This window comes from Boleophthalmus pectinirostris, unplaced genomic scaffold (assembly GCF_026225935.1).
Source record: "Boleophthalmus pectinirostris isolate CB_2022bp ecotype Guang Dong unplaced genomic scaffold, ASM2622593v1 HiC_scaffold_2, whole genome shotgun sequence".
Taxonomy (NCBI): Eukaryota; Metazoa; Chordata; class Actinopteri; order Gobiiformes; family Gobiidae; genus Boleophthalmus; species Boleophthalmus pectinirostris.
Window position 1 is genome coordinate 16,147,714 of NW_026571152.1, and position 18,265 is coordinate 16,165,978.

The 18,265-nt window shown below is 37.0% G+C and overlaps 1 protein-coding gene across 1 annotated transcript in view; it reads left to right on the plus strand.

The window, feature by feature from the left end:
* The window catches only part of LOC110166803 (voltage-dependent calcium channel subunit alpha-2/delta-1), a 182,812-nt gene that overhangs the window by 110,814 nt on the left and 53,733 nt on the right, over positions 1 to 18,265 (plus strand). Inside the window, 4 exon segments of the mRNA XM_055155850.1 lie at positions 8,634 to 8,792; positions 11,212 to 11,316; positions 13,754 to 13,832; positions 17,172 to 17,221. Of these exon segments, the coding sequence (XP_055011825.1) occupies positions 8,634 to 8,792; positions 11,212 to 11,316; positions 13,754 to 13,832; positions 17,172 to 17,221 (393 nt within the window).

Here is an 18,265-nt window from a genome sequence, read left to right on the forward strand (position 1 = left end):
ATGGTCTAAAAGATGAGACAAGCAATATGATTAAAGGTACAGTACGTAACTTTCTGGAGGTGGCACGTCATCTGTGTGATTCGATTGGAAAAAGAAAGTTAAAACCATACTTTGGAACATTCTCCGTTGAGATAGATACATTTGATGCCTTACCCCAAGCCAAATACGAGTCAGATTTGTGGAAATCCAAGACTGCCCTGGAACCTAACTTACCAAACTCCAAAGTAAAGGTTCGGTCCTTTTTATTTTTAATTACCAGACATAATTACCAGACATAAACAGTCTTGTATGGATTTAGAAAAAAACATCATCGATACACTGTTCGTGGATCAGAGAATAACTTTTATAAATTATTGTGCACTTTTTTTAAATTTCTTTGAGAAACTTTCTATGAAAAAAAAACATGCAATTATTTTGAAAAACCAAGCAATGGTCCTAGAAGTCTTTTGGCTTTACTTACACATAACCCTTCCTGCATATTCCTGGTAATTTACAACGAATTTATGACAAATGCCAGATCAAAAATGGGATCAAAAAAGGGAAATCAATTGTAAATGTACTCACTGATGTGAAAAATGCCTGCCACAATAGACAATGTATAAAATCTATTCATGCCTTGATAACATTTAATTACTTTAAAGGGCCATTGTTCCATTCTAAAGACATTTGTTAGCCATCACCAGTCTATCTCTTCATTATATACTGTTCACTGCTACCTCATAAGTCACTGCCTGACCCCCACCCTCAGAGCGGACCCTTGGGTGGGGCAACCTGACACCCGATCATTAATCTGTGATATCACCCATAAATCCTCAGCCATTACTGCCCCCACCCTAAGGGCACAAATCTGCCACTGGTGGATGAAGAGGCCTGGACACTGTACTGTTACACTGTAAAAATACCTACAAAATATAATCATTGTTATATGACTGGGCAGGACTAAAGTAGGCCTAAATGGATTTTGGAATACAGAGGCAAAAATTACAGACATGGCAATTCCACTGTTGTCTGTTTATAACCATAATGATATTTTTGGAGCTTTCTACCATATTATAATTTTGTTCCCTCATTAGAAATGTATCTGAGGTGGATTTATGGACATTCTGCATAAATATACAAAAGCAGGATACAAAACAATACACCATGACTCCACAAACCTGATGCTGATTGTGTTGTGATTGTGTTGAGAAGGGGGAATGACTTAGGTTGGGGAGCAAGAGGAGGGGGGAGGAGGCTCATCAAACTAAGAAACATGAAACATTTTTGTCGAATATATAATTTCCAAAACAATAAAAGGTTATATGGTCATCTGAGCATTAACAGTAATACCCCATAAAAGTGCATTATTCCAACTTTTGTCTTTGTATTTTTCCTCTTCTTAAAAACAAACAAACACATATGTCATAGACATAGACTTTTTTTTAAAAAAAAGTCCTATATTACACAACCTGAATTCTTGTAAGCTGTAACCCTGTTCTAATGTAGTGTCCTCCTAAAAAACATGTTTGAAAAATGTGGGGGGAAAGTGTTAATGCGCCTTTGCAGTTTATTCTAGCTATTGAAATGGACTAAATCTATTTTTGAATCTGTACACTATTAACAGTTAATAAAAACACTGGTACAGTTTTTTAATAAAACAAAAATAAAATAAAGTCTTTAGTATAAATTCATAAAAAAAATAATTAAATAATTACCCTTAATAAAATATTTTAAGGAATGTGAACATATAATTTTTAATAATTTACATTAATTAAAAACAATAAGACTATAAACTTAAAAAAGGGTTTACAGTGTATACCCAGAGTTGTGTTTTTGTTTTATTCACACTTGTTTGAGTAATCCTGTATTATTACTTTGTCTACATCTCTAAAGCTCAAAGTGCTTTGTTCCACCTTGTGATGCCATCAAGTGGTAGTGTCAATTTAACCATTACCTTTTACATTTGGTTCAGTAGAGTTTGGCAGTTCCAGGTCTGAAGTCATCTAAATGATTCTAGTGAAGATGTGTGTACTTTAAACACACAGTGGAGCACTTCCTGTAATGCCACATGACATCATGAGGTATGTTTATGTGTTTGTGATGAGGAAACAACATTATAACATAGATCCGAAAAGAGCGCAATACAGGCCCTTTAACAGAGCACACATCTAGCCATCTAAACAAAAAATCCCAGTCAAACTATTCATTCTAACTTGTTTTACATTTCAAACATCACTCACTCTTTTGAAGTTGACAGTTTTTTCAGCCGTGTACACAGCTGTCATAAAAACTATTGCCTGTTTCCTTTTTGGATATCTCCCATTTTCAGTTGTCCTCATCTGCTCTCTCCTCTCTCCTGTCTCTTTTTTTCTTTCTTTTTCCATTCTCTTCTTCCAGCCGTCACTTTGATTGGGTGCGCTGAGCTGTGCGGGTGCTGTCAGTCCGCTTGGCAGACCACAGTCCTGGGCGTGGGGGGGGAGATGGGCCCTGTGTAGTCGGATTAGCCCGCTGGAAGATTAGCCTTTTTCTCTCGAGTCATACTAATCCCGACGCTAGCCCGCTAAAGTACAGAGGCCCATGAGCTGTTGTAATAGGATCACGGGGGAGCTGTAACACTTGTACTAGCATTAAGGCCAAATTCCCCTGTTTTGGTTATAAATTGATATGCTAATGGTCGGAGCTACTCTAGGCACAGGTTGATTCTCGATGGTGACCTAGAAAGTTGTTGGTGGTTGTGTTTTTATTTTGGTTGGTTATGTATGTATTTATATATTTTCTAACAGATTTTGTTATGTTGATTCCAGTTGCTAATGTCAGTATAAACAGTAAATAAATAAATACATAAATGACCAAATTATCTGCAGTATTTTAGAATAATAATAAACTACCTTAATGAACAACTAAATTATAGTGTAACCCTAAAAACTACATAGGAGATATAGTTTTTAGGGTCATTGTTTTGTCTGTGGTGCAACAAATCTGGCAAATGTAAGCGGGGTATTTTTAAGTGTTCACAGAAGACAACTTTGGATAAATAGATTAATGAAATAAGCGTGAATGAAGCGAAAAACAACTCCAGCTATGTTTTTAATGAGTTAACAATGTTGTAACTTGGTTAAAAACCCAAAAGTGATTTTGAAATTTCAGATTAATAATGCCTCTGCTTGTTTTGTGAAAAACCATGAAGTAGGTTCAGTATAGCACCAAATGCTGTAAAAATAATTAGCAAGAAATTCAGACTTGTAGTAATATGTGTCCATTATGTGTCCATATGCGACATATAGGTCTACTTATATTATTTTACATTGTGCTAAACAGTGATACAGAACAATACACTACAACTTCACAAATCTGAACCGACGTTATTGTTGTTGTTGTTGTTGTTGTTGTTGTTGTTGTTGTGATAGCGCTCTGTAGAGAGCAAAAGGAGGAGAGATTCAGTGTCAAAAACGAAACTGAAACTTATTAAACATGTTAGGAGGTTGTTTTTGGTGAATATAGTATTTTCATCACAATAAAAGGTAATATGGTGGTCTAAATATAGTATAAATGAACAATTAATACCCCATATATCTCTAATTCCCCTTTCTAAGTATCTCACAAATCTTACAGCACCCAAATCCACTTTATTTTTATAGTACATTTTACAAACAAAACAGTTCTCAAAGTGCAACACAGAGAACATAAAATTGCTAAAATTTGGTCATACCAGTCTTAAAACAACACAACCAGTAAAATCTAGCAGTAAATAAGTAAAATGAATCAAATAAATAAAAGACTCAGAGAACCACACAACTCACACGGTGTTAAAAGCCAGAGAATAAAAGTGGGTCTTAAGAAGAGACTTACGGCCGACTACAGAGAAGGCCCTGTCCCCTCTGGTTTTAAGTCTTGTTTTAGTCACCACGAGCTAGAGCTGGCCCTCGTACGTCAAAGCGCACAGAGGTGTAAATTTGGAGATCCGAGACATACTGTGGGGCCAGTCCATTCAAAGCTTTAAAAACAAACAATAAAAACTTAAAATCAACTCTAAAACGAACTAGAAGCCAGTGGAACGACATAATGTGCTTGTAGCCTACTTGTAACTGAGTACGTTTTTAATTTTACTTTTACTCGAGTACAAATTGCCGGTACTCTTTCCTTCAATGCTATTACACCACTACCACTCGTCAGAGACATGTTTATTCTTCTGTGTGCACTCCTTCCCTCCTCCCCGCCCCAACGCTACCCCCTATCTTTTCATAGCTCCTCTGACACAGTGTTATCATAAAGCATTTCATTCATTCTCAGCTGTTTACGTCGTCTCACCTTGATCCGGTCCTTTTGTGCATCCGAACCTTTCAGGCGTCCAGAGATGCTCCTGTTATTGTGGCTCTAAAAGGGACTTCAAGGCTTCGTGCCCATTGTGAACAAAAACACACGCACACATAAAAACACACTCACACACACACACACACACACATAGAGCTGGTGCTGCTTTCTCATTGGTCAGCTCACAGCAACCCATTGATCAGAAAGAATCAATATGGCCGACTATTGTTTTAGAGGGTTCCTGCTGGGGACATGGCTGTTAGTTTACTACAAAGAAAATATATCAAGATAAAATACATAGGTTGTTAAAGGGTCTGTTCATTGGTTTAAAGCTTTGGCAACTGTCTTCCCAGATTACGGGGTCATCTTGTGAATGGGGAAAGGTCCTCATACAAGCCTTCAAATCAAGAAGGAATTGTTTTTTTGAAACCATAGACTGTAGAAAGTGGACTAAAGGAGAAGCTATAGAGGTTATAGGAGTCAATATGATGCCGAGCTCTGTATGATTTTTATTTTTTTTTAAATGGACAAAATGGCTAAATAAAAACACCAGGATCATGTATAGCGGGTTAATTTGAGTCAACGGAGCCGGAGGTGCCCCCATGGTTACTTCCTATTTGGACCTTGGCAGTGAGTGAGTTAGCTATGTCTGTTTATACATACAGGCTGTGTCTGACACAGATTTTTTGTTTGTTTGGGAATTTAAAACTACTCTGTAATACCCTTTAATTGGTAATTTAACTAAAATTTATGGAAATCAACAAGGTCATCCATTCCTGCTTTATATATTTACATAGTGGGCTCAAGCTAGTGGTCCACTTAGTATTTGTTTCCATGGAGATGTACTTGCCTTGACTAGAATGTTCCAAGGTTTTAGCCTGATTCATCAGCCGGTTTCACTTCGTTTCATTTCGTAGAAACCGTCTGACCTCGCAGCGTTGGAATTCGTTCGTTTGACAGTAGGCGGGTACTTTTTCTCATGTAATGTACCGCTAATGAGGCTAACTGGTATATTAAGCTTTTCCCAAATCCCATAGGAAGAAGGGCAATAACGTCTTTCCCCTTGATCAAATTCACCAAACATTCTCTTTATTATGGCTTTAAATCCTCGATCACAGGAATCATTGACAACACAGAATGCACTGCTCTTCACTGATTGGCTGGTGCCCGAACCTGTACTTCCGGGGTTTTTGCGAAGCGTCTGGTGTGTTTTGATTCCTGAGCTAGTCGCTGGAGAGAAATGAAATTGAGCGGAGGCACTAGGGGGCGCCAGCCTGGCTACCAAACTATGGCATCAAACTCGTATTTCCCCATGGAGACCATAACCAAGTGATGCCACTAGGCCAAGTTACAGGTTAGATCTGTGGAGAGGCAACCCCACTCACTGTAAGAATGCATGTTTTGACTGTATCTTGGTTGAATTCATACAATATAAAACTGAGTGCCATACTGTGGGAGCAGAATAATATGGAAACAAGTAAATGGTAGACAAAAGAAAAGTTATATAGTGCATCTTTTTAAAAAAACAAAAAAACAATAGACGATTGTTACAGCCCCAGGAATTCAGTTGTAATTTGTTTTGTGTGATTATAAATATTGTGCTGAGCTCTCCTGATTCCTGCTGTAGGAGTTCTGGCCAGTGATTGGTGGGGTATGTCTACGCCCGCCTCACCTGCAGCCATCGCCCCCTTTTTAAGGAAATTGTCAGTGCCTGTTTGGGGCTGCTGGTCTTAGTTTCCAGTCTGCCATTTTGTGTTTGTGTTCATGTGTGTCTATTTGTGTAGTTTAGTTCTGTTTTGTGCCTTCTTTTATTTGGTCACTCGATTCTGTTTTTTGGCTTATGTGGTTTACTTTGGGGAACTTGTGTTTTAGTTTTGTGTGTGTCCATTTAGCTAACCACTCGTTTTGTGTAAGGCTATAGGTTTGTATTAGGTACGTTTTGAATAGATTTGTTTATTCTAAATTGTTAATGGGGCATGATGATTGACTGATTGAACATCTACAAATTTTGCCTGTGGGTAATGTGTGGTGCCAGTTGTGTGTGACTCTTTGTGTTTGAGTGTGAACCAGGTGTGGTTGAGCCTCTTACTTTTCAGATTCCTTGGGATGGGGCTCGGTTCCTAGAGCTCCTTGCCCATCTCATTGGAGCAGTGGACCCTGTTCATTAAACATTATTTCATTTATTTCACTTAACATCTTGGGGTTTTTTTTGTTTTTGTTTTTTTTACCGTATTTTCCACATTATAGGACACTCTGGATTATTAAGGCGCACTCATTGAATGGTCTATTTTCAAACTTCTTTCACATATAAACCACACCAGACTATAAGGCGCATTAAACGAAACACAATAGTTAGATAAGTCAGTCAAACTTTATTTAATGCATTCAGAATGTTCAATTGTAACACGAAAAAAAAATACTGTCTGACAGCGCTAAATTGTTAGTGTATTCACAATAACTCATAATTGTTCAAACAGTTGGGCGATTACAGCGTCCAGCACGCGCACATTCCTCTCGTCATTATCCAAGTCAGTGTCGTTACTGTTACCTGGCAGTTCAGTGATGATTCCAGTCTTTGTGAAAGCTCGGACCACAGTTGATACTGATCCTTAGCCCAGGTGTCCACGATCCATTGGCAGATCGTGGAGTAAGTCGCTCGGCGCTGTCTCCCTGTCTTGGTGAATGTGTGTTGGTCTTCTCTCATCCACTGCTCCCACACAGCTCGCAGTTTAACCTTATAATAACCTTGAGTTTAAAGTCGGCGTTGTAAGCGTGTCTCTTGACAGGTGGCATTTTGATATTAAAAGGAATCACAGTATGTGTTACTCCTCAATGCTCCTGACTACGGTAGGCGTAATGCTACAAGTGGTTCAGCTTTGTAGTTTACTAAAGTTGCACTAAGACACCCAAATAAATTCATTTATAAGGCACTCTGGATTATAAGGCGTGCAGTCGTTTTTTTGATGAAATTAAAGGCTTTTAAGTGTGCCCTATAGTGTGGAAAATATGGTACTTCCCTCACCCCAAGCAAGCTGGGTTGTAACAACGATAGCATTGAAATTGGTTAGTCTAATATTGCAACTGTACTTTCTTTTTTGTAGTAAATTGCATGGGCATTTAAAGAGGCAATACATTGTGCGACAGCATGAGTGGTGGTGGTGGCCGGAGGAGCCGATGGCGCAGATTGGCAGCCTTACTTCCGTCAGTCTACAATAGTATCTTACAACCACCGGGTGTGGAGTGAATGAGTAATGCTCTGTAAAGCGTCTCTGTGACATGTCTGTGAAAAGCGCTATATAAAGACGCACTTGAATCGGCCTTGCTTTTACAGCGCCCATTCATTTCAACCATATGCCATTAGCAGTCTAAATAACCACCAGCGTGCTCTCGTGTATTTGGGAATAGAGCTCTCACCTTTATAGGGAGATGCTCACACTTCTGGATACGCTCGCCCTGTTGCCATGGTGACGTAACGGAGGAACCCAGACCATGTGAAGCAATTAGCGTGGCCTGATAAATCTGAGTGTTTATCTGCGTACCCCGGAGCTGCATGAGGCTGTGGGACTCTGTATGGGCGCCTGGTACATAGCACTAGCACACTTATTGTATCCAGGAGGGGGCTAACGCATAAATAGTAATAGCTAATTTGATTGTTGTGCTGCTAATATACTTCACCTGCTTTAGCGAGCGTTAGGCTAAAAGGATATTTAAAGAGAATTCAAATAAAAGATTTTCATTAAGGAGATAAAAATAAAAATAGCTTAAAGGGCCCATATTATGCTATTTTCTGATTTATGTTTTAATGTTGTTTCCTCATCAAAAACATGCCTGGAGTTGTGTTTTGTTTCATTCACACATTTAACACATACGTCCTGAATACGCTGTGTTCTTCTCTCAAACAGAAAACACTTTGTGATGCCATGTGGTAGTACAGGAAGTGCCCTACTGTGTTCTCATACTTTTTCGTACTCTTTCGTACTTTCTCGTATACATTTCGTACATTTTCATACTCTATACACCTTAACTAGAATCATGTGGATACTTTCAGCCCTGAAATTGCCAATCTCTGCTAAGCAATAAGTGAAAGGTGGCTGTTAACTTGTAAACTACCATTACATGACATCACAAGGTGGAACAGAGCATTTTGATCTTTGGGGGAATGTGTAAATGAAACAAAACACAACTCCAGGTATGCTGATGATTATAACATAGATCAGAAAATTGCATAATATGGGCCTATAAAATGTTGCGATGTTGTCTGAAACCCAGCAATTTCAAGTACTATGTGACATTACTCTGAACTGGCCTAATTACAACCATGTTTGTGCTCTTGTCTTCTCCAGTTCAACACCCGTGTGAAGAAGACTGCGTGCTTTGATCACCTGGTGCAGGCCAACGTGAGAAACAAGAAGCTCCTCAAAGACGCCGTGCAGAACATCACAGCCAAGGGGATCACCAATTACACCAAGGGTTTTGAGTTTGCCTTCCAACAGCTCTCCACTGTAAATATACACACACTTTACTTGCACTTTACTTGTCATTGTTGCAATACTTATAAGTCCTATATAAGACAAACTGACACGTGTGAGTCTTAAGCCATGTTATAATGTTGTTACGTCATCACAAACATACCTGGAGTTGTGTTTTGTTTCAGTCACACAGTTTAAGTAACCCTCTATTTTAGTCTGTCTATTTAGTGTTTCCTTTTTGAGAGAAGAACTCATCCTAAATATTCAGGATTTGTGTGTTAAAAATATGTGAATGAAGCAAAACTGGAATTACAACAGGAGGATTTGTGATGTTAAAAAGTCCTTCTCACACAGACAAGACACAAGATAGCAATCAAAAATCAAACTCCTAATAAATAGAACCATAAACACTTGTATTGATCACAGGCTCCTGAAAATGTATTGGCATATGGCATAAAATGAAATTAAATCAAATGAGAATAAATTACATTTGAATATTAAAATAACTTTTGTCAACTTTTGACCTATTATGCAAAATCAACTTTTTGAAGTTTTGAACCATGCTTAGTTGTTTTCCCTCACCATTTTCTCACCCAAGGTTGCATTTAGAGTGATTCATGCATGTTTGAGTAACCTTTATTCTCCTGTTGTCAAGACATCATCGCTACAAGCACTTTTTGCTGCTACTTTCACCGCCACTGGTACAAGCCCACTACTCTGTCCTTACTTCTGTTCTTCGGTTTTATTTTCTTCATCTGAGATATGCGTAGGATGCAGCAACTTCATGTAGACATTTTGGTACAAATGAAAAAAAAATCCATGGCTGGCTTGTGTGATGTAGCTATCCAACAGAGGTATAGACAGCTATGGGGTGTTTTGTTGTGATGATGTTTTATGACGATGTTAATTTCCATTGGGCACAGCAGTTTTCTGTAGTGGAAGGTGGCTTAATTGTTTCTTTTTTAAGTGCTTTTTAGATGAATATTGGGATTTTAAATGTCCAAATTATAACATAATGATTCTCAGGTGCCATAGATTATGACTATAGGGCAGACATAAGCAAAATATGTCTTCTTTAACATTTTCTCTTTCATTTTTGTCTTTGCCACATTAGTTTGTCTTTTGCATCATTTTCCTTCTCCAAACCTGCAGAGGTATGAACAGTCAGAAAGATATCAGATTACTCACATCTGCTATAGCTGTTTACATGACATTTCAATAATCTGATCACTCCAGAAATCAGATAACAGATTTTGGTGTGCATGTAAAAAAAAAAAACAAAGAAAGAAAAAGCTAGCGATTGATTGTGAATGGAGTCCGCGAGAGACAGGATAGTTGTCCTTTAGTGCCACCTGCTGGTGAGTGTGCTGATTTACTGGGGTTATCTGTGGTCATGTTGTAGTTTTGAACATGACAAAATGGAACTGCTTAGAGTGATGGAAGATATATTTTACTATATATCAAACATTATCCATTTTTAACTATTTTATTGTTATGAAAATTAGAATAAGGACTTAAAGTGCGTATGCCATGTTAGACTACACTTTTAAAACATAGCATGATTATATTCAAGATTTTACTGAGCAATTGCCTAGTTTTCTCTTTGTCAGCAATTTTGTGTGATGTTTATAATTTAATATGACATACATAGTTGTTACCTAGCAACCATAATGATAACAAAGGCTAAAATCGGTCTCATTTACACAATAGTGATTATGTGACTAATGAAAATAAATGACAACACATTTACTTTGTTAAAGATGAACTTTGTAACTTTTTTGGTTGAAGGTCTGCCTATATTGTTGTCTCCATGACAATGCAATTGCTTCCTTGGAATGTCTCATAGTATGGTAGTAAACAAGCAGGAGATGCCACCAGACCAAGATACCGGTCAGGTCTGTGGAGAAGATGTCTGTCTGACTGAAGGTGTGCATGTTCTTTGAGCAATAAAAACACCCATAACTGAATGAATCGAAGATGGATAAGTTTAGTTTTATTACCATCTCCAAGGAGAGAAGCAGGTGCCGAATCCTCTACCAAAAAATTACACAATGTGCATTTAAATTATGGCTTGATCTTTGATTTGGCTCTGCATTTTGGATGGAATTTTCTGTGTTTCTGACATAGGTGGAGGTGTTATGTTTCAGAATTTTGCAACTTCCTATATTATTGTAGGTCTACTCTTCAATATTTTTTTCCCACAAACTGCCACTTAATTGATGTAAAACTGTAATAAATATTTACTACATATAATATCCTATCACACCAAAAAATTATTAGAAAATCATTAAAACTTGTTGCTATAAGATAGGAGCTGTTATTGCAAAAAATGAAACCATGTAACTCCAATTTGCTGACTAAAATAAGTGAGAAATTCTAATATAATGAAAAGGTCAAATCGGTCATCAATATTACATTCTATATTTTATTTTTGTCTTGTGTTTTCTCGTAGACCAATGTGAGTCGAGCCAACTGTAACAAGATCATCATGCTGTTCACTGACGGAGGAGAGGAGAGAGCCCAGGCCATTCTGGAGAAGTACAACGCAGACAAGAAGGTAGAACCACAAGCCAGGAGTGCATGAATATTTTAACTGTGATGCTGCAGTAAATTTGTACAGATAAGTGATACTTCATCATCAACATTCCCTGGGGGTGTAAAGCAAACTAAAAGCTAGAAGCTCTGTTACTCAAGTTAGACTTTAACCTGATCTTTATTCTAATGCAATCTGACCAGAAAGAGCTGACCTGGTTGGAACTACAACAACTGAGATGATTTGTGCTTTTAAACAAGCCTCACACAAGTTCTTTAGTTATACTGCAGAACACACAGGGGCCTAAAACCGGATATAACAGATGATGGGTGTCACTGTGATTCAATTCATTTATTAAGATTATTAAGTGCACTGTGTAACCTTTCTGTTGAGGGGGTGTGCCACCTTCTTGTCTTCATAGAGATTAATTACATGTATTTTTGCTGTAATGGAGACAAGAAAGTGGCGGATCCTCCACTAGAACTGTTACATAGTGCACCTTGAAATGGTCTGTAACCCATTATTTTTCCATGCATTTGAGCAAAACTAGTATAGATATATTGTAAAAGTACCTCATGAGGTCAAAATATGTCTGCATCAAAATTATAAAGTGTTGTCCAGTAACCAGGAACTACACTGTCAGCATGCTAGTTGTTGTTAGCTTTAACATGATGGCAAAACTCTGCTCTGAAAGTTGTGAAAATTGATTATAAACTCATCGTGGTGAATAATTAGGATGCTTGGAAGGTAAATGAGGAATTATCAAATCATCGAAACATTCCTGGAGTTGTGTTTTGTTTCATTCACACACGTTTTAGTTAATCCTGCATTATAGTTTTTCCAAAGCTCAAAATGCTCTGTTCCACCGTGTGAGTTGTAGAGCTTGGCAATTTCAAGACTGAAATCATCCAAATGATTCTAGTGAAGGTGTGTGGAGTTTAAAAACAGTGGAGAAATAAACAGCCTAAATATGCAGGGTTTGTGTGTTAAACATGTGTGACTGGAACAAAACACAACTCCTGGTATGTTTGCAATGAGGAAACAATATATATCGTATAGAAAATAGTGTATTACGGTAAATAAAATGAACTAGTTTTGTTTTTCAGTCAGTAAAAATCAGGTACAGCACTTTTACTTTCTGAATGTTAAAAAGCAGCGTGCTGGGGCCTGTGCCTCCTGTGTTGGAGCTCATTAGCCACACTGCAGATGGGATCCAGATGAGCTCTTTAACAACTGCTTCAGACAATATGGCCTCTCCAGCAGCCTTTTATCTACTCTATCAGCCTCGCAGTACATTCAAAGGCCTATATACTATGCTTTGTTCTGGATTTTTAAATTATTTTCCAGCACTTTTTTTGTCTGTTAACAGGGGGCATTATGCAAAAACGAAGTGTTTTTTTTTGTCATCCATGCATGTTTCAGTAATCTAGCGATCTCTCCCAGGACCTATTCATGCCTTCCTTGTGGTTAGCAGTTCAAACCTTCATCACACATGCCCCCACACGACAATTCTCCATAAATATACAAAAGCGTGATGCAAAGCAATACACTACAACTTCAGAAAGCTGATATGATGTGCAGTTTCATTACCAGGATGCATGATGATTGTAATGTGATAGCACTCTGAAGGGGGAGTAACTTAGCATGGAGAGCAAAGGGAGTTAAGTGTCAGAGCATCAAAAATTTAAACTGAAACTTATCAAACATTTAATAAGTTGTTTCCAGTATACAACAAAAAGTAGCTAAATATGTTATGTGTTAGCAGTTAATACTCAAGTGTAATACCCACTCTTTAAAAGTGAACTATGTAACTTTTCTGGTGTTGAGATCACCACCTGCTTGTCTCCATGAAGATGTTGTTGATTTGCCTAGAATGTTTGACAATATAGAATTAAACTTAACTATTTTTCAATTTGTGACATTATCTATCACAAATGAGCGACTGTTGTTGAAGCTCAGACTGGCCACAATATGTCCCCTTTAAAGCAGACTTATTTTGCTAAATTTACTTTTCAGAGTATTTATCCAAGTTATAGTTATTTCCCTTTCTCAGTTACCCTCTCAAAGTTGTATTTGGAGTAATCTATGCACATTTGAGCACTGTTTTTGTACTTCGTTATCCAATTTTATTTTCTCAATTGGTGATCTATGTATGATTCAGCAGCATTGCATAGTCATTTTGGTACAAATTTAAAAAAATATATCCTCAACTTGCTAGAGTGATGTGTAGCTATCCATCGGAGGTACTGACAGCTGTGTGACTCTTTGTTCTGATGATCTTCTTTTATTAAGTCATTTTAGATCAATATTGCGATTTAAAATGTTCAAATGATAGCATAATGATCCATGGGTGTCATAGATTATAACTTTATAGCAGACACAAGCACATTATGTCTTCTTTAGCTGTGTGAAAAAGTGTAATGTCTTGCTTCATGATGTTTTGCTTTGTCTGTTTTTCCAGGTGAGGATTTTTACGTTCTCAGTGGGACAACACAACTACGACAAGAGACCCATTCAGTGGATGGCCTGCTCCAACAAAGGTAAAACTACAAAACAGTCCAATAAAGTATCTCTCTCTACCTCTCTCTAATTCTGTCTCTTTCTCTTTCAATAGTGCATACATCACCATGTATTATAATAATAAAAAAGAGACAAAATAGAAATGGTAATAATACATTCTAAATAAGCTGCAAGAAAAGCCAATATAGCAAGTCAGTATTCATGTCATATCACCCAGCCTAACAATGTGTGATACTTTTGATTATTATAGTATGTATATAGAGTATTATTTTTACTGTTATTATACTTTCATAAATGTAAATAAATAAAATTAAATAACAAATCTATATGGAAGTATGACAGACGATTAAAAGGCCCATATTACTCTATTTTCTGATCTGTTAGAATGCAGTTTCCTCATCAAAAATCTAGTTAGAGTTATATTTTGTTTCATTCACACATGTTTAACACACAAACCCTACATATTTAGAGTTCTTCTCTCAAACTGAAAACACACTGTTCCACCTTGTGATGGAAGCACTTCATTGTGTTTTTAAATTCCATACACTTTCATTTGGACAATTTCAGTCCCAGAATTGCTTATCTCTACAGAACAAAAGGTAAAAGTAGCTAGTCCAATGAGGTTCATTTGGTCTTCCGATATTTTATGTTGTTAGGTTCCTTTTTTCAGACCAAGTGTTTGTTTTTCATACCTGACAGATTTAACTGCTCACTAGTGGTCTTCCTGAGAGTGGTCACGTGATGTTGCTGTTGCTTGTCCTTAGGACAGTATCCCAGGTGTGTGAGAGCAAACTTTTTTTTTCATGTGCTGTAATAAAACATACATCTGGAAACAGGGGGACATTCATTACAGGAAAAAAGGAAAGGAACTTAGAACAGAATGCGTGAAGGAAAGAGCGAAAGCGTGCACACGAGTAACAAAACACAAGGCAGAACAAGAACAACTCAAATCGGCTGTAAAAGAGAAAAACATATTATGGACTGAGACGGAGCAAACATCATTGGGGCAGAGGACAAAAAACATCGTTGCTGGATCAAAGAGGCAATCGAAAGTACGGAAACGTGACCATAGGACTATAAACCAGGACGAGGGGGCTTTTTTACTCTCACACACCCGGGACACTGTCCTGAGGAAGTCGAAATGCAGATGGAGCTGTCATCCTGCCTCCCCCAGTTAGAAAACAGTGCCAAAACCTGTATGAATCAGCTGACCGGACATGTCACAGCAACATTACGTGACCACTCTGAGGAAGACTGCTAGTGAGCAGTCGAAACTGTCAGCAGTGTTGGGGAGTAACAGATTACATGTACCGGAGTTATGTAATCAGAGTACAAATTATGAGTAACTGTATTCAGTTACAGTTACTGTTTCAGTGAGTGGTAATTGGATTACAGTTACTTTGTTGAAATAAACGGATTACACTGCCGTATTTTCCTGTTTTCCTGTTTGTTTTTTGGTAATTCCAGTCATTGCTGGAAACTAAACCAGGTCTAAACCAGGACTAAAACCAGGTCTAAACCAGGATTTAACAGGACTAAACCATGCTGTGTGGACTTGTCTCCTCGTCTTCTATCAATAATATTTTTAATTTGGTTCAGTTAAATCTGGGCTTTTTATTTTCTTTTAGCAGACAAAACTTCTTATGTGAATATCCCCATATACGACAATTTAAACAGAAACATATAAACTAAAAAACTAATAAACTTAAAGCTATTCAAAGTTATAGTAAAAGTGAAAATGTATAGCCAGTGTTGGGGAGTAACAGATTACATGTACTGGAGTTACGTAATCAGAGTACAAATTATGAGTAACTGTATTCAGTTACAGTTACTGTTTCAGTGAGTGGTAATTGGATTACAGTTACTTTGTTGAAATAAATGGATTACACTGCCGTATGTTCCTGTTTTCACATTTTGGGCTATATCCCATTTTTTAAAATTTTATTTCGATAATTTCACTCATTGCCAGAAACCCAAACAGAACGCGGCAATAAGAGCGATGTAAATGTCTTGTTCACGTTGGCGGCATCAGTCACACTGTGGACGAGGTCATTAATAATCGTCATTCTTAATAATCTGATTCTGCATCATTTTGTGTAAAAAAAACATCCAATATTATTGATTTTTACTGGCGCCTTTATGTTTATACTGAAAGTGATTTTATTTTATTTTTTTTTAAATAAACAATATGACACCTAACAGTAGGATGAACATAATTTAAAGCAGCAGTGATCTCATATAAAAAGCATTTCTCTATCAGTAGTATTTTGAATCTGGTTAAGGAAAGATTGAGCTTTTTATTGTTTTTTTTTTACTTCTTTCCTTCTCTACAGTAAAATGAATGTGGTTGGTACATTCATATAGTTTTAAAAAACATGACAATATCAAGTAATCCAAAGTATTCAGATTACGTTACTCACTTTAAGTAATTTAATGGATTACATTACAAACTACATTTTGGGATATGTAATCTGTAATCTGTAGGGGATTACATTTTAAAAGTAACCTTCCCAACACTGACTGTCAGGTCTGAAAACTGTCTTTTTTCAGAGTCTTGGTCTGAAAAAAGAACCTAATAATGTAAAAGTTTGCTGTTGTAGCTTGAAAACTACCACAACCTGACATCACAGTGTGGAACAGAGCATTAGGGTTTCTCAAACATGCTGATAAAGGGTTTCTCATACATGTCTGAATGAAACAAAACACAACCCAGTTATGTTTTTGAGGAAGTAACAACATTATAACATAACTAAAAGCTCACCAGACTCAGTTGTGCATGATATAGAGCCTTTAAGTTGTACTGGTTGGAACTCCACTTGCATATACTCATACTGTTTTCAAAATCAAAATAAATAATGGTTAAATAGAGACAGCCCTTTCTCTTAACTTGTCCTCCTTTAATCATTGAAGACAAATGCTCTCAGCTTAAATTTGCATTGTAAGGGAAAACAAGTACGATTTATTTCGCTGTGTAAATGTTCCCCCTGACATCTCCACAGTCATGAGGGATTAGGATTTATCTGTGTGCTTTATCATTGGCTCTTGGTTTGTTTAAAGGTTCTATATTACACAGTGTTGACTTTTGTGAGCTTTAAGTCCTTTTCTGATGTTACCTCATCAAAAACATACCTGGAGTTGTGTTTTGTTTCATTCAAACGTTTGAGTGATCCTTTATTATTAGTCTGTCTAGTCTGTGAGGACATGTAGCAGTAGTTTTCAAGTTGAAGTTGATATGGGAATGAAACAAAACATCAGGTATTCGTGATGAGGAAACAACATAATAACATCAGAAAATCAGCATGATGAGGGCCCTTTAAATGTTGTTGTATTTGACTGGTATTTTTATAATGTTATTTCAGGTTACTTTTATGAGATCCCGTCCATTGGAGCCATCAGGATAAATACGCAGGTACTTTTCATGTCAAATAAATGCTGTTATTCATATCATTGCTTTGTGTTGTTCAGACAAGTTACTAGATATGGACATTTTACACTATACCAAACATTCGATCATTTTCTGACTGCAGTAATTTTACTTACTTTATTGTAATGGATAAGAAACTTTTTAAATAAATCTAAACAAGTACAAATTGCTCAAATTAAAACTACCATCTGCAACTAGACTATCCGACCTGCCCGTGTTGTATTTTCACTTTTCACCATTAGATGCTATCTACCTTACTGCAGTCTGATAGTGTGCCAGACAAACAGGGATGTGCATCACCGCCTGCCATGATAATGACTGTCCGAAATGTGCTCTGAGTTAGGAATTAGTTAGGAAAAGGAGCCTGCATGATTCCTTTCATAGGCATAGGAAAATCTGGAGCTTCCTAATCAGTGGTAAGAAGAGGCATCCTACAATGCAATGCACGTTTACCGCAAAGAAACACGAACGCAATCGATTTCTGCCCGAAACGTTTGTGCTGTGTGAAAAGTTTGATTGCCTCAGACGTCTGGATACAACCAACTTTATATAAGAACGGAGATGAAAACAGCTTCACGCATTTTATTTGTAGCTTACATAATGACATAAGGGGAGATTTGCGTACTTTGTAGATTTGTAGAAACAAAACTTAAACTTAAAGCCACATAGCTCATTTGTATAAACTCGGCTGATGGCACTCGAACACCACAACAGACGGAGCATAGAGCGGTGAAAAAACTCAAATAAATGTACATACAGTATGGTAGCTTTAAATGAAGCAATTCTAACTCATTAAGATGATGAAATTAAGACACTTTAATACATGATAGTCAGTGATGGGAAAAATATTTTGAAAATGTATTTAGGTATAGATTACTGAATACTTGGAATAAACTGTATTTTTTTTATGTATTCCGTTCCGTTACTAATCAGAGTTATTTCAAGTTTAAAATACAGTTAAAAACAGATTTATGTTTGTTTCACTGCTTCCTATCAGTCATTGAAGAAGGAAAAATGAGACACACGCTC